Raw genomic sequence first — 23,821 nt, forward strand, 5'->3', positions numbered from 1 at the left:
AGCCTTGAGCTGAAGGACAGCGCCCCAGCCTGGTGTTCAAGCCAAAGAGAAAATAAGAATCTGGGATCCCCATCTCAGGCCAGACCACTCCATGAGAAGCAGTGAGATTTCCCAGCAAGAGAACCTGGGCCTTCTCCATCACCAGCCACAAAAACCACTTGCAGCTGTGCTCACCATGGAGGACAGGCTGAGAAGTGCAGAATCAACCTCTCAGGAGAAGCCTGGGAGCAGACCCGCATGACATCAGGATGGGCGATGGGTTCTTACACAGAACACAACAGCACAGGCAGCGAAAGAAAAACCAAGGTGAGTGGGAAAGGCTCAAAAGATGCCGCCTTCCAGGAAGGCAGAGGGCGGGTGGGAGAAGTGTTTGTAAATCATGTGCCAGATAAGGATGCCAGACCTTTCCTTGGTGTCTGGCAGGTGCTCTACAACTTGAGCCAGGCCCCCAGCTCTCTTTGCTTTCATTATTTTTCAAACAGGGTCTCACATTTATGTCTGGATTGTGATCCTCCTATTTATGTATTCTATATAGCTGGAATGATGGGGGTATGCCACTGTGCTCAGTGTTGTTTTTTTTTTCCTTTTTTGTGCCAGTACTAGGGCTTGAACTTGGGGCCTTGTGCTCTTATTTGACCTTTTCTGCTAAAAGTTGGCATTCTACCACTTGAGCCACACCTTCACCTCCAGCTTTTTGCTGCTTAATTGGAGATAAGTCTCATGAATTTGTCTGCCCGGGCTATCTTTAAACCGTGATGCTCAGATGCTGAAGAGCTGGGATTATAGGTGTGAGACACTGGCAGCACAGCATGGAGCCCAGCTTTGTACTGGTTGAAATGGGGGTCTTGTTAATTATTTATCTGAGCCAGCCTTGAACCATAATCCTTTCCAGATACCTCCCAAATAGCTGGCATTATAAGCATGAGAACCTGTGTGCCCAGCTATGGGATTCACATGGTTAAATGTATCACACACCTCAAACATTAGTGGAACAACTTTAACCATGTAAAGAATGGAGCTGAAGTGAGGTGCCAGTGGCTCACGCCTGGAATCCTAGCTACTCAGGAGGCTGAGATCTGAGGATCGTGGTTCAAAGCCAGATCAGGTAGCAAAGTCCATGAGACTCTTATCACAGATGAACCACCAGAAAAATGGAAGTGGCGCTGTGGCTCAAGTGGTAGAGCGCTCGCCTTGAGCTGAAGAGCTGAGGGACAGCGCCCAGGCCCAGAGTTCAAGCCCCACAACCAACAGAAAAAAAATAAGAAGAATGGGGCTGATATTCCTGCAAAAACAACGCACAGATGGGAGGAGTCAGAGGAGCCTCACTCCCAGCACCAGGCGGCCATGCCCACAGGCATGCTTACAAAGCCCTGGTGCATACAACACGTGCCCCTCAGTGGCCGATGGACATCAGCCACTTCCCCATTCCATGCTGGAGCGTCACGCAGCCATGCATGGGGTGCGGCTGTGAGTCACCACAGCCCGGAGGTGCCCAAGGACATGGGGCGGTGCAAGAGAAAGCAGACACCGAGCCCCACCATGTGTGACTCCAGTGAGAGGGAACATCCAGAGCAGGCGCGCCAGAGACCGGAAGTGGGCTGGGAGGCGACGGGGGGGGGGGGGGGGGGGGGGGATGCTCACGGGGACAATGACAATGTTCTAAAATTGACAGTGATAGTCACACATCTCTGCATGTTCTAAAAGGCACAGATTGAGCTGTTGGTGGGTGAACTGTGTGGTTTGTGACTCATACCTCCAAAATGTCAGATAACCAAAGAACAAGGGAACTCCGCTGGCAGAAGTGAGCAGTGGCCGGGCTGCCTTCCTCGTGGGAGTGTGGCCTTCCAGCCTGATGCTGGTGCGTGACACCTGTGTGGCCACCACACAATGCTGTGGCTGGACCGCAGCTGCCATCAGAGAGATGAGCAAGCTGTGGCCGGGGCAAGGGTGGCGGTAAGCAGGGATGGCAGGCGCCTGGATGTGCCACACGGCCACCAAATGGCTGCTAGAGCTGCTAAAGGAGCAGAAGCGATCTCACTCACCTCACTTGGGCCAGGCCATGAAAACAGCCTCTGTGTACCCCCAAAGAGCAGCAGGGACAGCAGCCTCCTGCTGGGGTACCAGGAAGTGCCCTTCCTAGAAGCAGTGAGGAGGGTGAGAAGGGCCCCTGGGGCCAGAGCCCCTGCTGCTGCTGTCTGGGGGCACGGGAGGCCCCGCCCCCGCACAGCTGCCAGATGTGGCGGGCAGGTGCCGGCAGCGGCTCGCAGTCCTGTCAGCAGTGTGGCACTCCAGTGGACAGCGGGTACAGTCAGGCCTGTCCCCACTGCACCCCAGGAAGGCTGTGGTTTCACTGGCTGTCCCCTTTGCGGGAGGGAGTGGCACATGGTCACTCTGGGACCACAGGGTCCCCTCCATAGCCAGAGGCCTCTGCGGGACCCCACACTGCTTCAAAGGGAACCTGAGAGGTAAGGACAGCGAGAGTAACGGGGTTCCCCTGCTCCAGGCCCAGTGTCTCCCTAGTTCTAAGCTCCCCAGAGCCTGCAGCCCCTCTCAAGAGCTGAGCCAGGGCAAGCCGCTGCACCAAAGCCAGCACCATGTACTCAAAGTCTGTGGGGCAGAAATCAATCCTCCGGAGGACCGAGGTGCACCCCATCCCTGTGCTCAGGTCAGGCCTTCTCTGCAGCTGGAGAGGAGGGGGCACTTGGCAGGACTACCTGCAGCTGCACAGGACCACACAGGCTCACTAGGCCGCTCCAGCCCAGCACCTCCATGCTAGGCTCTGGTCCTCTGAGGCCCCCAAAACAGCAGTGAGCCTCCCCTAATAATATAAGTTCACCTGACACCCATCAGCTCATGCTGGCACCTCTGGAAGAGGCATTCTGGCAATCTTTGGCAGGGGTGCAGACCCCCCTCGCCCCACCTGTCCACCCAGCCATCAGTCCTGGGGCTCCTGGCCAGAGGCAGGGAGAATCCAGCACTCAGACTGAGGTGGGTGAGTCCTGGGGGCCCAGGCGGGGCTGGAGTGGCTGGAGGAGCAGGGCAAGCTGGGTAAGACTCTAGGGTGAGGTAGGAATGACTAGTAAATCAGCTGATCTGGGCTTTTTCCCGTCACTGACACTGAGCAAGATGGAGGTGAAGTCTCCTTGTCCCCCAAGAAAGGTAGAAACTCAGGTGCTTACGTCATCGTACAGAGAGCCACTGATGTCAGCCCCGTAGATGGGAGACACGAACGTGAGGTTCTTCCAGTACTTGCGTTCCAGGTCGTCAAAGTCCTGGTGTCGTGGGGTACAGTACCTAGAAACAACAGCACCCCAGACTCAGAGAGAGAGCCAGGCACCAAGCAGCCACCCTGGACCAAAAGACACTGTGGAGGGCTCAGGCGCATGAGTGGCAGTTTCCGGGGGGGACAGGGGATTGTGCCGTGGAGCAGGGCAGGTGCTCCCCAGAACCAAGCCCTGAGGACTCAGACCACAGCACCCCCAGGGGCAGCTAGAGCAGAGGGCCAGGGAGCCCGGTGGCTCTCAGTCCTGCTCTAGAGAGACAAGGGAGGGGACAAGGTCACTATGGGAGAAGGACAGCCCAGTCCTGCCCTCACGGGCCACTGAGAAGCCAAGACACAGACAGGGCACTGGGGACGCAGGCCCACGGGGGAGGGAGCATGTCTGCCGTGTGGGCCAGCGAGTGGCAGCGGGAAGCTGGCCAGGTCTTCTCGGGAGGTGCTGCGGGGTGCGGCATCCCTGAGGATGGGGTGAAGCGAGGCCCCCATGTGGAGTGGGTGGAAGGGGTGCATGGGCAGCTGTGCACCTGGGCTGAGGCCCCGGCAGCCACACAGCTGCCACGCATGCATGCTGCGCCCACCCGCGCCGTCCACCTACTTCTCACTGTTGGCAAGCCGCCGGTACTCCCCCACGGTCATGGCCTTTTTCTGGATGTTGTACTGGGTGAAGAGGCCTGACTGCCCGGTCACCACTTGCTGGATGGGCGCCGGGATGACCACGTCGTCGATGTCATCGTAAGTCTGCCGCGGCTTCCACTCCTTTGGGGGGATGATCTACAGGATCAAGAGAGGGGCTGGCAATGCAGCTCCAGGGGTTCCCAGCATACCCCCCAGCCCTGTGCCAGCTCCAGGCCTTCATCACGCTTCCAGACACACTTTGGGGGTACCCACTGCAGCTGGCCTGTGCACCATCCCGACCCCAGCACCCACAGGTCCCCAAGGTAACAAGCTACAACTTGTCTGCACGCGTCCTGCATGAGGCATTTTGGGGACTTTCAAATCCCAGCTGGTGCTTGTGGCACTGGGCACTGTGCACTAGCGCCCCCTAGCTCTAGGAAGCCACACTGCGCCCTTCAGCCCCCATGGCTGACCCCGCAGGCCATCAACTCCACCCAGCCTGGGGGCCTCCTGAGGTCAGCCCAAGGAGTTGGCCAGCACTGCTCCCATCTGCCAGTTGAATAAACTGAGGCCAAGGGCACCCAGAGGGTGGGGGGACAGCCAGCTGGGGAGTGTGGGCTCAGGGTGCACAGAGCTGAGGAGGAGGGCGCCATCACCCTTAGGGGCAGAAGAAGGGCCACAACTCTGCAACCTTCAGCTGGGAGCTGCTTGAGAGCCTGGAGAGGCACCATCTTTGTCCATCCCTTGGGGGTGAGGGTCCAAGGCCAAGGAGAGCCCCTGAGAGGCGGGTGAGCCCCTGAGCCTCAGTACTGTGTGGGGTAGGGCCATGTAGGCCTGGCCTCCCTCCGAGGCCCACAGTTCCCGCTTCACTCCTGAGCTAAGTCCTCCAGACTGACCACACCTGCTCAGGCTCTCCGACAAGATGGCTGGGGAGATACCAAGACCTCCGACCAAGATCTCTCTCTGGAACAACGGAATGCATTACTATCCCCAAGGATACTGCCATCTATGGGCAGAAGACCTTGGCACACTTGGCAATGCCAGTGCTTCTGCCCAGCTGCCTGCCGACAGTGGGGCTGCAGAGGGTCGGAGGGGTTACACGTGACTGTGTGGCTCACTTATGACGTAGTAGTCAGTACAGGGGGCCCAGCTTAAGGGCTGCGCCCCCCCCCTTCCCCGGGAAACCCAGACCTTGTCTGGGGATGGATGACTGTCACCACTGGGGAGCTCCTGGTATGGAGTAAGTGGAGGCCAGACACTGCTCAGCCCCCTGCGGGGCCTGAGAAAGAGTATGTGGGAAACCCCAAGTCAGAGCTACTGAGGGACATGAGCTGGGTCTCCATGGGAACCTCCGGTCCCTCCCCATCCAAGCTCGACTTGGAGGAAAGGCACCAGGTGGGAGCAGGGTGGGGAGAGAAAGAGGATCGATGGGGGGACGCAGGCTGCTCAGACAGCAGCAGAAGACGCAAGGTGCTGGAAGTGCTAGGAGGGGCCAGGCCGGCCAGTGTCCAGAGTGAAATGGCTGGGACAAAGGTGACAGATCAGGGAAGTGACAGGGACATGAAAGCCGCTTCAGAAGTGAGCAGGGACACGCCCATCTCCATTGCCTTGCTGCTAGATACTGCATGCTGGCAAAGAGGGCTGCAGGCTGCTGATTCGTGGATGGAGGGCTGCGTCAGCCTTGCTATGGGGGAGACGTGACATCTCCTGACCCAGGAGGGGACTAGTACCTGACAACTTACAACACAATGGCGCAGTCAGAAGAAAAGCCCCAACTGGCTAGGAAAGGTGTAGTCCCAGCTACTTGAGAGGCAGAGACAAGAGGCTCACAGGGGCTGAGAATGTGGCGTGGCAGTAGAGTGCTTGCCTTGCATGCATGAAGCCCTGGGTTCAATTCCTCAGTACCACATACACAGAAAAAAACCTTAAGTGGTGCTGTGGCTCAAGTAGTAGAGTGCTAGGCTTGAGCAAAAGAAGGTCAGGGACAGTGCACAGGCCCTGAGTTCAAACCCCAGGACTGGCAAAAAAAAAAAAAAAGGATCACAGTTCAAGGCCAGCCTTGGCCTTTAACAGTGAGCATGAGTCCCTAACACTGAAAAACAAATGCAAATGTGCCCAGGGTGTAGCTCAAGTGGTAGAAGCATCTGCTGAGCAAGCGGGAGGCTCTGTGTCTGATCCACAGTATCACCCCCCAAAAAACAAATAAACGAGGCAAAGCTCAAACACCTGCAGCCTTCAGAGGAGGCAAATGACAGCTAAGGGGGCTGGAGGTACGCCCTCAGCATGCAAGTCCCAGGAGTTCAACCCCAACATGTACACAGATGCACACAACACAAACACACGCTGAGAAAGATCGACACTGGGTCACCGTCCCCATGTCTTCGTCCTTTAGGAATTACTGCCTCCCAACCCTTACTTCCCCAAAGGCCTCCGGACCCCCATCCCTGGGATGCCCCGGGCCTCACACCCCAGGGTCCAGGTCCCCGCCTAGCCTGCCAGTGCCCTCATCACTGATCAACACCAACCCGAGCACCCACAATCCACGCCCCCTGGCACATGGCGAGCACGCCCACAGTTGAGATGATAAGGTTGCAGTGGCTCAGTGGACACTCGGAGAAGATGGGGACACCAAAGGCCACCCGGTCTCATCACCCACCTTGGCCAGGCCCGCCCGGTGGGCTCCCTGTGATTCTATGTAGGCCACGTATTTGTTGAAGTCCTTAAATTCCTCCATGGTTGGACGGAATGTCATGATCTTGCAACTGGGGTTCTGGGCCCCGTGGTCCTCAGACCCCATGGCGGCAGCTGTGTGGCTGTTGTACCTGTGTGGGAAAGGAGAGGGTGAGCAAGTCTGTGCCACGCTGGCCACCCACCACCATGTCTTCTCCTGGGGGGAGGACAAAGGCCATGGGCTCCGGCAGCTGAGCTGGGGGGAGAAAACGGTGACTGGCACCACGGCTTCTTGTGGGCATCAAGTCCAGGGGTGGCCTGGTTTCCAAAGCCAAGGCAACACTAAGCACATGCACCCAAGTGGGCCCTGGGAATCTAAGCTGCCCCCCCCCACCTCCAGCAGTGTTGGCCACAAGTCAGTGCACGCCCTGCCAAGACCAGGGCCCAAGAGCAGCAGCTTGTATTTGGGGGAGACACAGTCCTGGCCTGGTGGCCAGGGAACCTGCCCCACCATGCAGGGCTCAGCTGTGAGCATGCTGGGAGTGAGAGAAAGGCAGGAAGTCCACCTTGGGAGAGGCTCCCAGGCATCAAGTTGCCGCTCTCCAGCAACCAAGTGCTCCCCAGAGTGGGCACTAGGGGGCAGCACACACCCAGGAATCAACAGGATCCTGAAGCCCAGGCCTGCTCCCACCTCCTCACTGCCTGCGCTCAGCCTCGTGCCCTGGGCCACCCCACCCTGCCTGCGCACAGGGGGCTGTGACAAGGGCCAGTAGTGAAGACCTGGCGTGTGGTCCCAGTGCTGGCTGGATGCGATGCGAGTCCACTGATGGGGCTGCCCCAGCCCAGAGCCGGGCCAGGACTCTGCTCTGTGCACCGTTGGTTTCAGCTTCTTCTAGGGTGGTCACAATGCCAAGTTTACCACGGGGCCACGGGGGCTCTGTGCACAGCAGGAGGCAGTGCTTTGGGCAGGACACGCCAAGGTCTACAGAGGAAAGATGCCGGCACTGTCTTCATTAGAGCAGCCACCGTGTCCCCAGCTGTCCATATTGTCCTTGCCCTCTGCCAGGCCCAGTACCCAAATCCCTTCCTATAACCCCCACCAGCACCAGGACCTCCTCCCACCCAGACAGGCTCCCTGGGCTGTGCCGCTGAGGGCATGACCAGGGGCGGGAGCAACTCCAAATCTGCCCTTGGGGGCCATAAGCATCACCTGGAGCTGGGCAGAGAAACCATAGCACCTGCCTGCAGGAGGCAGCTGGACCCGAGCACCCCTGGCCTCAGTCCCCCATGACAGGCCTGAGTCCTGTTCCTTAGGGTGCCCTGTGAGGCAGACTGAATGGTGGCAGCCAACACCATGTCAGCACCACGCCTCTCCAGTGGGTGGTGAGGACTCAGACCACAGCCCCGGCTCCGTGGCTGATTGCAGAGACGGGGAGCCCCAGCCTCCTGGCCCACTAAGCCACGGGGCCGGCGTCCAGCCAGGCTCTGCTGAGACCACCCAAATCTTATCCCTTGCCTGCCTCCTGCTCGGCCTCCTCCAGCCTCCAGGCTCCCAAGGAAGAGGCTGCCTCCACCCCTCTAGCCCGGCCTTCACTGCCTGCCCTCCTCCGGGGGGCTGCAGACCTGCAGACCCTGCTCACCTGCCCAGGCCAGTGTCTGTGCAGGGCAAGCAGAGCCCTAGGACCAGGCTGAGGCCCAGTGGGTGCTCTGGGGTCTTCAGGCAGCTGCACCCCTGTTCAGCTGCTGATGGTTTGGGTCTATATAGGGATTTGCGCTCTGTAAGCAGGAGGCTCTGCAGAGCAGCACCCAGAATGGGGGCAGCACCTCACACGAGAACTTCCGCTATGGAGAAGATGCGTCACAGGGAAGGTAGGTGGTGGGAGAGGCAGGTGCTCTGCACATGCGCAAGGCAATGCAGGGCATAGGGTGCTAAACCAGATCCTGTATAGCTTTATTCAACTTATTTGTGTGCCTTTTGAAATGACGTGTGCGCGCGCGTGCGTGCAAATGCACGCACACGCACTGGTACTGGGGCTTGAACTCAGGGCCTCAGTGCTGTCCCTGAGCTTTTTTGCTCAAAGCAAGCTCTCTACCACTTGAGCCACAGTGCCACTTCCCAGCTTTTTGGTAGTTAATTGGTGATTTTTCCAGCCCAGTCTGGCTTTGAATCACAATTCTCAGATCTCAGCCTCTTGAGTAGCTAGGATTTCAGACATAAGCTACTAGTACCTAGCTTGAAATGGCTTAAAAAAACAAAACCAAAAACACAACAGTTTGCTTTGTCTGTGCTTTCTGAGCCAAAGTCTTACTATGAAGCCCAGGCTGTCTAGAACTTAAGATCTTCCTGCCTCATCAGTCCTAGGATTCCAGGCCTGGTACCACTCTAGACTTTACATTTACTTTTTAGTGTGAGCCAGCACTGGGACTTGAACTCAGGGCTTCAGGTTTTCTGCACCCCAGTGCTCTATCACTTGAGCCACACCTCCATTCCAGCTGGTTAACTGAAAATGAAGTCTCACAGACCTTTCTTCTTAGGCTGCCTTCAAGTCATCGTCCTTCCAGTCTTAGCCTCCTGAATAGCCTGGATTACAGGCGTGAGCCACCGGTATCTGGCTTGGAATGACTTGTTTTTAGTAGACATTACTCATGGCTATTTGATCTCCATCAGTAGAGAACAACTGTGTGCACCAGTGTCATCTGTGACAGGAACCACCAAGGCACACTCAGCCATCACTACTGTGTCCCTACCACGCTGTACCCGGGGCGGTGGCAGCTGCGGGTACCAGGCCCATCTGGTGAGCTGTCCAGCTGCGTGCAGGATCACTACCACGTGTGGCGGCCCCCCTGAGGCCCAAGCATCTTCAGCTGCGAGGAGCCAGTGGCAACTGGTGCCCTTGCTGGTTAAGCATGCCGGGCAGAGGTGGAGCTGCAGGGTATGTGGGTAACCTCCGGGGAAAGTGGGAGCCCCTCCCGCTCACATCCATCTGCATCAGCTAAAAATCCTACGGGAGACTCATGCCACCCATGAGCTGAACATGAACAAAGCCACTGTTTAACACAAAGGAAGTCACGTGTTCGGGGGTCCCCGTGACCCCCATCCTACAGAAGGCTATTTGGCTGCCGGTCTGGCCAGGTCCTCCTCACCCCAGGAGCACAACTGGCATAGGCTGCTGCCCATCACAGGGGACAGGACTGGCAGGTGACTTCCGGCCACATGGAGCGGGCTGCCTGCCCCACACCAGCGGGTCTCTTTATTGCAGCCGCACAGGCCTGGAGCTCAAGTGGGGGGGGCACAGACACTCAGGAGGCGCCCCTGCCTCCCAGCCCCCGCGGCATAGCTGTCAGTGATGCCCCAGGTCAGGGCCTCCCGCACCTGGCACTGGCCTTGAGGCAAGGCCATGGTGGAGGAGGGCAGGTGGGGCTGAGAGCCAGGATGCTCTCCAGGTCCCAATGGCACAGTATTTGAGACGGATAGACCGGCCGTGCTGACAGAGGCCTGGACAGGACACAGGCTGGCCAGACTGGCAGAGGACTGGGCACCAAGGGTAGGGAAGTGGCTGCTTGGTTGCTGATGAGCGCTGGGGCCCTGCGCGGCGTCTCCGGCGGTGCTGCTCCCAGCCTCCCACCTGCCAAGCCCTGCAACGACTCCCAGCTGCGGGCCGCGCTTCCCAACAGGGAGCCACGGAGCCCCGCGTGGCCAGCAGCTTGTCTCTGTAGAAACATGTCCCCAAGACCACCTCCCCAAAAAAGTAAGGAAGCAGGGACCCCTTTAACCCTGGTCCCTTCAGTGTGCTACCAGAACGTTCTCGGCCCCCATTCTCTCCACTCCTCCCACGTTCGGACCTCTGACCTCACAGGATGTGACCACTGCTGCCCAGCAGCCCCTGCCAGGCTCCAGGTAAGTGAAGCCCCTGGGCTGCTCCCCAGTCCCAGACCTGGGACTGGTGGACCGGCCATCTTCACCCTCCTGCCAAATGGCAGGGCCTGGCAGCTCTTGGGAGCTCAGGTCTCGGAGAAGAGGGGACACAGTGAAAGGGCGGGGGGGCCACCAGGCCCCACAGGGTGGTCTGGCCAGCCTGCCTCTCCCAGGACAGCACCCCTACTCTAAGAGTACCCCACAGAACCGGCAGCCTAAGCCTCAGGGACAGAGACAGAGCAGCAGGCTGTTGGGCTTGAAGGGGCACCATAAGGGGAAATGTGGGGTCAGCCAATGATGGAACCCCAGTGGGCAGAGGTGGGCAGAGCCTGCAGGCCCGCACTCCTGTGCTGTGACAGTCAGTGACAGCACGCACCATTAGCCGGCCAGAGCCTGCAGGAGTCTCACTGCGGAGGATCCACGTCCCTCGGTGACACTGGGCTTCGGGTCACCCAGGAGGTTCCCAGCCCAGGGCCCCTTCTGCCACTAAGGTGAACACCACCAGTGCAAGCTTGGGCCGTGGGCACTGCCAGGACCGTGCGTCATTACGTAAGGAGACAGCCCCCATCCCCCAGCGCCGCCTGCAGCCCGCCGCCCACTGGGTGAGATTGGGGAGCCTGTGCCTACGCACACACAGACAAAAGCAGGTTCTGGAATCAGAGAGGAAACCGTGCTCCCACCAATGAGGTACCCCCCCCACCCAGCCTCTACAGGTACGGGTGGCACTGCAGGTTGTCATGGTCACAGAGCAAACACACAGGGACGCAGGGCCTGGCCTGCAGCTGCAGGCGGACATTGGTGTCCTGCAGGCCGGATCCCCACAGGCCCCAGGCTTCTACCTCGTTATCTCCCTAGGTACTCAGGCCCAGCGCAGGGCACAGTAAGTGGGGAGCCTGGAGATACCCCCAAAGTGTTAGCTGCAGGCTTGGTGCGGGGCAGTAAATTGATACCATGTGAGGATGGGCAGGGGAGACCCAGAGCTTACCCACTCTGAACCCCAGACCAAGGGTGGGTGCACGGGGGGGGGGGGGGGGGGCAGGGGGACCAAGGCCACACTGGTAGAAGGTGCTCAGGACTTAGTCCTGAATTCACAAGCTACGTGGACAAAAACAGAAGAACCCTGCGGCCAAGTGTCAGCTCTCTGCGTGACCAGCCTGGCTCAGTCCCCACTGCTCACACCTGAGTGTCAGGACAGGTACCGACCATACTGTGCCCTTGTTCGGGGCCTTGGCCAGAGGAGAGAGTAGCAGGAGGAGTGACCAGTGTGTCCTTCCCACTGGCCCATGGGAGGCCTCTTCTCGCTCTGCCCCATTTCTTGGCATCTAGTCCCTGCAGCACGGAAGTCCCAAAGGGCTGGCGACGAGGTAAAGGGGTCCCCTGCCCTAGCACTGCACATCAACCTCACACGCAGCACTCACCGAAAGTGGGGTGTGGCCACCACACGGCCCCCAGAAGCTACGGGGCTGCCATCACAGGCTAGGCCTGGCAGCGCTCTATTATTTGGCCTCAGTGACACTTCCACATCCAGCTGTTTTGGTAATTTATTGGAGATAAGAGTCTCGTGGCCTTTCCTGCCCGGGCTGGCTTTGAACCAGGATCCTCAGGTCTCAGCCTCCTGAGTAGCTAGGATGACACTGTAGGTAGAGTGCTGCCTCTGCCAGAGTGCTCCCCCGTTCCGTCCTGGGGCCTCTGTGGGCGCACTCCTCTCAGAGCCTCATGGGAACTGACAATGGGGCAGGCAGCCCCCTCCTTACTTACTGAGTTGCTTGGTAGGTTGCAGGTGGCTGAGGTGGCTGGGTGACAGTTGCTGGGGACACGACAGGACTTCCTGTCAGGACTTCCTCCTGTCAGGCCTTCTTGTCCAGCACCTCCTGTGAAAGGTCAGCTCCTAAAACATATAAACACACATGTCATTGACTCAACCTGCACATACCCAGCATCTCACTGACCTGGGAACAGGGGCACGAAGGGCAATGGCACTGGCTTCACACCCCACTTAGTTGAACCTTCACCAATTTCTTTTCTTTTTGGTACCAATCCTGGGGCTTGAACTCAGGTTCTAGGTACTGTCCCTCAGCTTTCTCTGCTCAAAACTGGGCACTCTACTGCTTGGGCCACAGCTTCACTTCCAGCTTTTTGCTGGTTAACTGGAGATAACTGAATTGCAGACTTCACTGCCCTGGCTGGCAGCTGCCTGAGTGACTGGGATTACAGGTGTGAGCTACCAGCACCTGCCCATCCTCAGCAATTTCAAGAACACGAAAACTTGCAGATAAAGCACCTAGCCCAGTCAACATCATCCACAGTAAACCCATCTCCTGAGCAGCAAGAGGTGGACAGAAGAGCTACTGTCAACAGATTACTACCATGGAAACATCTGGAAACCTTAGGCCACTAAAGCTTTTTCAATCAGTGTTGCCTCCTCCAAAACCCCTCAGCCTCTGCAAGAAAAAAGTGGTATGAATCAATTTGCCATATCATTTCTAAATGACTCCATGTTCCTGACCACACATAAGAGAGATATATGTGCACATCCTAGGGAAGCTAGGAGGAGGACACAGAATCAGAGGGAAATGGGAAAATATACAACAGAGGGGTCCATCAGCTGCACTGGACACTGAAGAAAGCAAACTAAGCAACTCAAGGGCAGCGATGGGAGGGAGAGAATGAGAGGGAAAGAGGGAACAGCTCACCCTAAGCAAAAGGAAAGAAATGGACATATTACCCGATATGGAAGACATAGTTGCATTGTCAAAGCTCATAGAATTCACAAACATTACAGACCATGATGATGACAATTTGCCTTTTGAAGGTTAACCTGTGTTTGTGACTTTAACTAAGTATCACTATCTCACAATACAGTGAAATTTATGTAATCACTTAATCTCAATTAAAAAAATTATTTTTTTTAAAAAGTGTGGAAAAGCCCCCGTCCCTCAGCCACATCCCCACACGGCAAGAGCACAGGACACGCATGGCAGAGGCGGCTCGGACCCCGGCCCACAGAGGTCAAGGCCCATTCTGGTCAGTGACCTATAGTCCCAGAACAGGACCTCAAGTGCTCAGTGCCTGGTGGTGGGCAGCACGTAGGCTATATGTGGCACCAAGGCCTTGACAATACAGCACCTAGCTCCAAAGGCCAGGCATGACACCTCCCAGCCCCTGCCCCTGTACCTGAGGCCCTCAGCCCACCCTGGACCCCTGCCTGACCTGTGACCCCGGGTCCTGGGGAGACTTCTGGGATGGTGGCAGGGGCGGGGGCAGAGGGGAGGGGAGGCTCTTAAGTCTTTGCACATTTAAATGATACATGTTCAACACGCAAAATCCTCCGATGTTTTCAATTTCACTTCGATGGTTTTCAAAATCATCAGGGCCAACCATTCCACGATGTCATTGTCTTCTCCCAGATCTTAACCCTAGGCAGGGACGCACACTAAGCAGGGGCGCTCAGGGCCCCAAAACCTTTACTACAGTCACCACCCACAACCCTTGCTGCCCCATCGCCTGCCTAGAGCTAAGCCTTCTGGCCCCTCACCCTGCCAGCACCTCAGCAGCTCAGGCACCAGGATCTGAGGGCCTGGATGCTTCGGAACCTGGGTGTTACTTGGCCAGCAGAGCAGCAACCTAGAGCCTGCGGCCATCACACCCCAAGGGCAGGAGACCTACAGATGCAGTTAAGCAAAGGACCCTGACCTGGGGTCACCTGGGTCATCTGTTCAAGGGGCGTTGGCTGCAACTGAAGCAACCTGAGGTGATACCACACAGCCCAGTGCCACGCCCAGATCAGCCTGTGGCCTACCACTGGGCCATGCTGCTGCCACGACCTGTGCCCTTCTCGCCCCCCCAGCCTTTCTGCCAACAGCCAGCACATGTCCTCTCTGGGGACCTCAAGTGGAAGTGCCCTTGGCCACCATGCTGCCCATCACCTCAACTGCCCACGCTGACCCTTGGAAAGAGAATAGCCTGGGAGAGCTGGGTCACATGTAATCACATGCCCACCTCTGCCCCACGCCTGGTGCAGGCTAAGAGGAAGTGGTCTCCCCACCTGCACCCTATTACCTGACACCGGCCTCCCCACTCCTCCCCAGGCCACAAATCTCAAGCCAGCCTCAAAAGGCATGTGCTATTTCCTGCCTCCACCCCTTCTGTGGGGGGTCTCTGTGTACCTCACACAGGGTGGGGGGTACCTGACACGTGAGCAGGGGAGGGACTCCCCCACCTCCCATCAGCATGAACTGAGCTCCTGGAACACACGTGCTCATGGGAAGGAGTAGACAAACGCAGCACAAGGGGTGCGACACACAGTCAGGGCCCCGTTTCCAAGTTCTACCTAGAAGAGCACGCCCAGCCTGGCCATGGGTTCAAGTCTCCTCCTCCTGCAGAGATCGGTCAGCTGCAGGGCTGGGACGGGGGACACACAGGACAACTGTGACCTATCTGTCCTGAGAGGAAGGAAGGGAGGAGAAGACAAGGAAAGGACAAAGTGGACAGAGGCCCCATGGGGTGACCTGCAGAGTAAGTGACAGCACAGAACGATCACTGGGGCGCCTCTCCCCGGACAATTCCAAATGGAATCGTGAAGTGCGGGAAGGAACAGTGCAGCCTCCAAAGCCCTTGTAGTGTCAGGAGACACCACTGAGCCCCTGGGGGTACTGAGCTCAGGAAAGACACGCAAACAGGTGAAAGCCAACAGGTGGGCGTCTGAGGAGCAAGGTGGTACAGTGACCCGCAGGCAAGGCTGGCTGGCGGCAATGCGCCAGGCTCAAGGGGACTCCAGCAGAGGGACATGCAGTGTCACAGCCTGGCCCCTGCATGGAGCATGTCACACAAAGCCAGGCAGATCAGGCCAAGTCAGAGCAGCAACTCCATAGTGTCCAAGTCACAGAAGACAAGGAAAGTGGAGGGCTGGGACAGGCCACTGGCAACCTGGGTAGGGAGCTGGGCCACGAAAGGGACACTAGTGGCACAAATGGTGGCACCCTACAGAACCATCCCACTTGTTAATCCATCACACTGCAGCCTGCTGCAGGCAAGGGTGGAGACGGAGCCCAAGAACACAGAGTCACAGCCCACGGAAACTGCACTTCCAGCACTCCAAGATGAAGTATTTCAAAATACAAAGGTTAAGTTGGGTGCTGGTGGCTCACGTCTGTAATCCTAGCTACTCAGGAAGCTGAGATCTGAGGATCCCGGTTCAAAGCCAGCCTGGGCAAGAAAGTCCATGAGACTCTTATGTCCAATGAATGCCAAAAAAGCCAGAAGTAGAGCTGTGGCTAAAGTGGTAGAGCAGCAGCCTTGAGCAAAAGAAGCTCAGGGACAACGCCCAGGCCCTGAGTTCAAACTCTAGGACTGGCACCAAAAAAAAATTTTTTTTATTAAGCCATTTTGCCCTCCATGGTGTGATGCTGAGAGCACAGCAGCTTTCACTGGGAGGAGAGACGCGAGAAGACAGCACTGTAATCCATGGGGCCACCCAGACCGAGCCTCAGACACGCTCAGCCACTGCACATGCTGGAAGAACAGCCTCTTATTTATAAATATTTGCCAAATCTTACTGATACCAAAATCCAGTGGGGTGGGGCATTTCACAATAGCCACAAGAGGGAGGAAGAAAAAAGTCAGAGTGTTCTGGATGCTAGCTAAAAAGGCTTTAGAGTCTTGTCAGCCTGTTTGGGGCTTTCGTGGAAAAGATATCCAAGACTAAATACAATGACAAACTGACAATAACTGCCAGTGTGGCATTAGCATGAGGACAGACACACAGACCAGTGGCACAGTGAGTAGGGGGCAGGCGCACACACTTGAACTCCATCCATTTCCACAGGAGGCCAGCAGCATTCAACAGGGAAAGGACAAGCTTCCACCATAGGTCCTAGCACAAACATACATGCACACAGAAGCGTGGATCTAGACCTGTGCCTCACACCCTATGCAAAAATCCACTGCAAATAGATCACAGACATAAACCCAAAACAAGAATGCTCTTAGGAACAGGAAGTCATGATCCCTTGAAGGAGAAATTTTCCATCAAGAAAGGGGGCAGAAGCCATGTGCTGGTGGCTCATACCTGTAATCCTAGCTACTCAGGAGGCTGAGATCTGAGGATCACAGTTCAAAGCCAGCCCGAACAGGAAAGTCCATGAAACTCTTATCTCCAATAAACCACTAGAAAACGGGAAGTGGTGCTGTGGCTCAAGTGGTAGAGCACTAGCCTTGAGCTGAAGAGCTGAGAAGAGCTGAGGGACAGCGCTCAGGCTCAGAGTTCAAGCCCCACAACTGACAAAAAAAAGGAGGGGCAGAGGGTCTGGGAAGGTGGCTCAGTGGTAGAGTGCTTGCCTTGCATGCATGAGGCCCTGGGTCTGATTCCTCAGCACCACATAAGCAGAAAAAGCCAGAAGTGGCACTATGGCCCAAGCAGTAGAGCGCTAGCCTTGAGCTGAAGAGCTGAGGGACAGCGCCCAGGCCCAGAGTTCAGGACTCAGGACTGACAAAAAACAAGTGGGGGGGGTGGGGGCAGCAGACAGGGGCTTGGAATGTGGCTTAGTGATAGAGTGCTTTGCATAGCATTCATGAGGCCTGGGTTTGATTCCTCAGTAGCACATAAACAAAAGACAATAAAGTTAAAAGAGAAAAATTATTTTTTAAAAAGGGGGCATACAGCCCACCAAATAAAACCCTACAAATTCAGTGCTTGATGAGGCCATCTATACCCTTTCCATGGAGTGAGTGCTGCCCATACCCTGCGTCTGCCTCAGCACCCTCGAGGCTCCATACTAAGAGCTCTCACAGAGCCAGGCATCGGTGGCTCACGCCTGTAATCCTAGCTACTCAGAAGGCTGAGATCTGAGGATTGTGGTTCAAAGGCAGCCCAGGCAGGAACGTCCATGAGACTCTTATCTCCGATGAACCACCAGAAAACTGGAAGTGGTGCTGTGGCTCAAAGTGGTAGGGTGTTAGCCGTGAGTGAAAAAGAAAGCTCAGGGACAGTGCCCAGGCAGAGTTCAAGCCCCATGACCAACAACAACAATAACAAAGTGCTCTTGAAAGGCAACAATGAGAACAGGCCCAGGGCCTTGAGTAGACACTTGCTCAGAGACAGAGAAATGGAGTAAGCACGTGAGAAGAATCAGCAGTGCCACAGAGAAGAGGGGAGAGGACGCTCCAGAGCCAGACGCCACACCCAGTGGCAGTCCTCAGAGGGCTGCAAGGGTCAGGTGGAGAGGAGGCGGTGACCATGGCACCCAGGCCTATGGAAGCCACCTTGCACTGAAGCCATTGGAGCTTCTGACTCTGTGGGGGATTTCTGCACCCCTAGACAGCCAAGTGTGGTCAAGGAACCACCTAGAAAGCCACACACCTCCTCTGGAATCCTTACATCTGCAACCCCACGGCCCTCCTGAGGATGCATCCTGAGACCCCAGAGACAGGGCTCAGATAGGAAAACTCAGTCCCCAGCATGGCTCCCAGCTGCCCAGGGGCAGAGTGACCTCATGTGTCCTGGAGGAGCCAGGAGAGTGGTGGCCAGGAGGAGGCTCGCTGACCCCCACGATGACTGGCGAGGCCTGCTCTGAGGACATGTGTTCATATCCTACCACAGTTCTGCACCCCTCCCTCCGAAGCAGGAGCTGGCAAAGCGAGTCAGAAATGCCCCAACTCATGCCAAGAGGCCGGGAGGAGGCACAGATGGGAACGGGGGCAAGCCTGGGTTGGCAGGTACAGGCAGGGAGGTAGGCAGCAGAACAGACCCAGGCTGGCCCCCCTGAAGCCTGTCAGCCACGGTATCGCTGCTCTCTGAGGCACAGTCAAGCCCGCCAGCCACAGGAGCTCAGCTAGAACACGTGACTACAGCACAGAGCCACCAGGTCACCACGGCCCAAGCTACTCCTCCATGGGGCCAAGCGACTGCTGGGCAGGAGCCCTGAGCTATGAAGCCAGCACACCTGGGGGCCGATGGACTGGAGCAGGGTCAGGGCTGATGGGCTGCGGGTTTGAAGCCAGGCAAGGAAGGACATGGGGCCTGCAGGATAACAGGCAGGTGCTAGGGCCTGGGTGGGAGAAGGAAGGATGAAGAAGGCCCCTGGCTTGTGACAAAATGAGCACCTGGCTGGACAATCTGTGCCTCTACTTCCCCAGAAGAAGATGTGAAAGCAAGGAATGGCAGATTCCTTGCTGTGGAGGACAGGGGACCAGGACCGGGAGGGGATCTCACTCACACATTCAGCTCCAAGCTCACAGAAGTGTGGGTGAGCGCTCCATGGGAGCTGACCTGAGGGATCCGGGGGGACAGGTATGCCAGCACTGGGGGGAGGACGGCCCTTTCCTCAGTGGTACTGGACAGGTGGAGGGCTTCGTGGAGACAATGGGTCACCCTCACGAGCACTGAGTGAGCTCTACGCGGATTAGCAAGCAGCTGCAGGAGGAAGAAGCCCCACAGCACCACAAGAGACTAGGGTGCCAAGGACTGGGGAGGAAAAGGCTTTCTGGCCCCTGGAATGTGGTGTTCCCCTCACTGGCCCCTCCAAGTCCAGGGTGGAAGGTGTGAGGCGGCCTGTGGGGTGATTAGGGTTAGATGAGGCCAAGAGGCTTCAAAGGGGAAGAGAGGTCTGAGGTGGCACCTTGGTGTCTGGCCTCAGGACCACGGCACAGGCCCTCTGCCTCACTCTTGAACCTGCCAGCCTCAGAGCCTGAAGAACCTCTCTCCACCACAACACTCTCCACATCACGACAACACTGTGCGCAGAGGCCGGTGAGTGCACACCCACCATGCACGCCTGTGCCTTCCAGCACAGCAACAATGCTTCAAGTCCAGAAACAAGGAAAAGGGCGCCCTAATGTGACTCTATTAGAAAGGAAGGAAAGAAGACAGGGAGAAGAGGGTGGGAGAGAAAAGAAAAACTCCTGTGGGAGAAAACACAGCAGCAAAGTCAAGAGACTGAGAGAAAATGTCTGTATCTCTGACTATACACAAGGGCAATACAGTTAAGGGAGAGGTCACTCATGCCCTGAAAGATCCGGTGGGAAGGAAAACAGACAACTGTCAAAACAGACATGAAATGGACTTTTCCCCCAGGACAAGCGCCTCAGTCTTACTCCCAATATAACTTCAGGTCCTGCTTCTTGGTGCTCACCCTGAGACGGGGAACGGCTCACCCTGCTGGGGAAGCAGGGAATGACACCACTGGCTAGAGGCACACCCCTTGGAGGACTAATGGCTTCTTTGACCCAGCAGTAGGGCTGGTACTAAGCTACCCTGAAGATCATCTTCTACTATTATGAGAGATACAGGCACTATGTTTCTCCCACAGTGGGTTTGTGATCACAGCATCCTAGCAACAACAAGAGGTTGGATACACTGCCCTGCAGCCCATCTGTACAGGGAAGTAGGTAGGAAAGTAATGTTAACAGTGGGATGGCTCAGACAAGGAATGAGAAGGAAGGCCCACCTGCTCCTTTGAGCTGAAGCACAGGAAGCTGTGCAGGGAGGGAGAAGGGGGCTGGGCTGACTCCTATACAGTCCTGACTGAAACCATGCAAAGGTTTTAAATCCATGATAAAGCAAACAAACATCAGTAAGACCTAGGAGTTCTCACCCAAACAGAAATACACCAAACTATAAATATATATAGTTAGTGGTGGTGGTGGTGGTGGTGGTGGTGGTGGTGGTGATAGTCTCGGTCTGGGCACTGTCCCTGAGCTTTTCAGCTCAAAGTGAGTGCTCTACCACTTGAGCCACTATGCTACTTCCAGTTTTCTGGTGGTTACTTGGAGATAAGAGTCTTATGGACTTTCCTGCCAGGGCTGGCTGAGATCCTCAGATCTCAGCCTCCAGAGTAGCTAGGATTATAGGCATGAGCCACCAGCGCCCACTGAACTATATTCTAAGTGAACTATACACAAACAGCCAGAAGGGGTAGGAAGGAAGAACCAAACCAACTAAATGCCTCGCAGCTAAAGTTAAAGGGACTACTGGAGATTAGTTTTTAGTGTAGGCAGGAGTCATCTGTCAGTGAAGGAAGTTTTAAACAAGAGCAAACAAGGAGAGCTAAGCACCTGGGACATGAGACTGGAACTTCAGGTTTCAATGTGAATTCAAGGACACTGGTGAGTAGGCAGATGGGTAAATGAATGGGTAAGTTGGTAGGTGAGTAGATGGATGGGTGGGTGGATAAATGGATGGATGGATAATTAAAGGGTAAATGGATGATGGATGAGTGGATGGGTGGGTGGGTAGAAAGGTAGACGGACAGGTAGATGGATGGGTAGGTAGATGGATAGTGGGTGGAAGGATGGATAGATGAATGGGTTAGATGGACAGGTGGATGGGTGATGGATAAATGGTGGATGAATGGGGTGAATAAATAGGTAGATGGTGGATAGATGGATGCTGGATGGATGAATGGATGGTGAATGGATATACAGGTAGATGAATGGGTGGGTGGATGGGTAGGAAGTGGATGGAGGAATGGATGGAAGGATGCTGGATGTATGGGTGGATAAACGATGAATGGGTAAATGGTGGATGGATGGGTAGATAATAGATGGATGAGTCGATGGATCATGGATGAGTGGATGGATGGATGGATGGATGGGTGGATGGGTAGATAGGTAGATTGGTAGATGGATAGACTGTTGGGTAAGTGAATGGGTGGATGGACTGGTATAGAAACAGATGTCGATGTGAGTATATGACAGATGCAGAAAGGAACCAAGGAGTGCTGGACACATGCACACCAATCCTAACACGCGTATGTGTATGGCATACACACACCCATCTCCCAGCTCTGTCTGATGACTGAGCACGGGGATCAGTGACCACACTGGCCCTGGCTCTTCGTCTCTTTGGAGAGGTGGTCAAAGTCATGGGAGCACTTTGAGGAGGAAGAAGGAGAGCTGGAGCAGTGTGTCAGGAAGTCAGGAGAGCTCCTAGAAGGAGGCGACCTGTGCAGGGACCATGGGGTTCCTAGGACATTTGAGCAGCCACATTCACAACAGCAGTGGATTATGAATCCACAAGGATAGAAAGAACACAATGTCAGCTCTGTGATTTCCCTGCAGAATGGGGTGAATGTGGGGGGCACTGCGTGGGGGGCACTGCCATGTGGCAGACTGTGTAGATGAGCTCTGGCTCTGGAATGTAAGCTGGGCTTCCCTCGATACAAGCTAGGGATGAGGCGGCAGGACTGTGACCACATCACCTTCCTGAGTGACAGGTCTGATGGCTTGAGAAGAGCCTTCCTCGAGTGGGGAAATCCACGGAAGGATTGAGACATGTCGGGCCTCTGCCTGCACCCACCCACAGACAACAAAGAGAGCTCACAGGAAGCGCTGGATGGCCCTTTCTAGGGGAAAGGTACCTGGGATTCTTTTTATTATTCTGGCAAGTTTTTTGGCCAATCTGTAATTGTATCCAAAAAAAAAAATCTACAAAAAGATGGTGCTGGGATGGGAAGATGGCTCAGTGGTAGAGTGCTTGCCTTGCATGCATGAGGCCCTGGGTTCGATTCCTTAGTACCACATAAGCAGAAAAAGCTGGAAGTGGCGCTGTGGCTCAAGTGGTAGAGCGCTCGCCTTGAGCTGAAGAGCTGAGGGACAGCGCCCAGGCCCAGAGTGCAGGCCCCACGACCAAACAAAAAAAAAAAGTGGTGCTGGGGTGAAGAGCCAAAGACCCAGGAGGGTCACAGGCCTGGCCACCCTGTGTCACGTGAGAGCAGAACGGACATAGGGGCAAGGCCAGCAGCCCCAGCCAGCCAGAAAGGCGCCCTGGCAAAAGGTACTTCTTCCTTCTTGCTCTCTGCTGCTCCCTAATTACCTAGTGCAAAACACCACCTCTAAAGGAATAAGGCCCCTTCTATGGGTGAGTCTGCCTTGTAATGTGAGCGGGGCAGCACCATGACTGGGCAGGGCAAGGCTCCTGAGGGTCGCCCCCACCTGAGGCCTCTGTGTCCCAGGACCAGCTCCCTGCCCCCAGCATGCTCATGTGTGGGGACGCCCCTCAGAGCCAAGGCTCCGATACAAGACAGGCAATGTGAATGTCAGGGCTCAGACAGTCTGTGACCCTGCAGCCACAACAAAGCGCCGGGCACTGTGACGCAGCACTACTCTTCCAGCCCACTCCCTGACAAGGACTGACTTACCCAAGCCCACATAGCTTCCAGCCAGCCTGTCAGTCCTGCAGCAGGACATGAGCGAAGCATGAAGGTCTCCCACTCCTCAATGCTTCTAGAATGCATGTGTTCATCACCCCAGGAGTATAGGAGGAAGAGGCAGGCCAGTGTGTCGATAATGTCCCGGAGGAAGAGTCCTCTCTAAGCAGGTCACAAAACCCAAAGCCTCAAAGCGAAAAGACCAATTTGGCAACAAATTTCAAAACCTCCTACGTGACAACATGGCAAAAATAAAAGTGAAGATAAACAAGCGAGTGAGAAAAAACGGGTAGCACTCAACTTGCCCCATATAGAGCAGGTAATGACCAGGCAGTGGGCTTGGGGGAAATTCAGCCCAGGGTCCCCCACCTGGCAGACCTGTGTGGCTGCCCTCCACTGGGGGACAGCAAATGCTAAGGGCACACAGCAGAAGGTGCCTGAGGATGCTGCTTGACACCCCCAGGACAGTCCCATCCCAGAGAATGACCCAGGTCCTATGTGTCTACACTGCCAAAGACAGATCCTGCCCTAATACAAATACCACTTACCAGGCAGGGCAGGCTGTGACTGGCCATCTAAAGTGGAACTAACAGACTAAATGGAAATGACAGACTAAAGGAGGGACCAGAGGCCCATCACTGCCAACTGTCAACACTTGCTGGAACAACTGAGCTCTAGCTTCCAAAAGAAAGTGTGCTTTGGGTGCTGGTGGCTCACGCCCGTCATCCTAGCTACTAAGGAGGCTGAGATCTGAGGATTGTGGTTCAAAGCCAGCCCAGGCAGGAAAGTCCATGAGACTCTTAGTTCCAATGAACCACCAGAAAACCGGAAGTGGTACTGTGGCTCAAAGTGGTAGAGTGCTAGCTTTGAGAAAAAGAGTTTGGGGACAGTGCCCAGGCCTTGAGTTCAAGCCTCACAACCGACGACGACAAAAAAAATTAACAAAAAATTTTAAAATGTGCATGTGCTCTGAGCACTCAACCTATTGATACGCCCCCAAGAAGCACAGGAAGGAGCGCAGTGAGGAGCCCCTGCAGCACTGGTTATCAGGCAAGAATTGGAGCTCCGGCCAGGGCCCGCAATCCCAGCTACAGAAGGCAGTGGTAGGAGAGTGGCTATCTGTGGCCAGCCACACAGGGCAAGGAGGGTGATATGAGACCCCCACCTGAAAAACAACTAAAGGAAGAAAGGTCTAGG

The 23,821-nt window shown here is 55.9% G+C and overlaps 1 protein-coding gene across 4 annotated transcripts in view; it reads right to left on the bottom strand.

The window, feature by feature from the left end:
* The window catches only part of Kdm4b (lysine demethylase 4B), a 99,472-nt gene that overhangs the window by 62,429 nt on the left and 13,222 nt on the right, over window positions 1-23,821 (bottom strand). For all 4 annotated transcript variants that reach the window (XM_042669956.1, XM_042669955.1, XM_042669957.1 and 1 more), the window contains exons 2-5: window positions 12,240-12,369; window positions 6,552-6,717; window positions 3,876-4,051; window positions 3,180-3,294 (exon numbers count right to left, since the gene is read on the bottom strand). In XM_042669956.1, coding sequence (XP_042525890.1) covers window positions 3,180-3,294; window positions 3,876-4,051; window positions 6,552-6,692 — 432 coding nt within the window. In that variant the 5' untranslated portion in view covers window positions 6,693-6,717; window positions 12,240-12,369. The remainder of the gene's footprint in view (window positions 1-3,179; window positions 3,295-3,875; window positions 4,052-6,551; window positions 6,718-12,239; window positions 12,370-23,821) is intronic.

The sequence above is a fragment of the Dipodomys spectabilis genome, unplaced genomic scaffold (assembly GCF_019054845.1).
Source record: "Dipodomys spectabilis isolate Male_0828 unplaced genomic scaffold, ASM1905484v1 ptg000511l, whole genome shotgun sequence".
Taxonomy (NCBI): Eukaryota; Metazoa; Chordata; class Mammalia; order Rodentia; family Heteromyidae; genus Dipodomys; species Dipodomys spectabilis.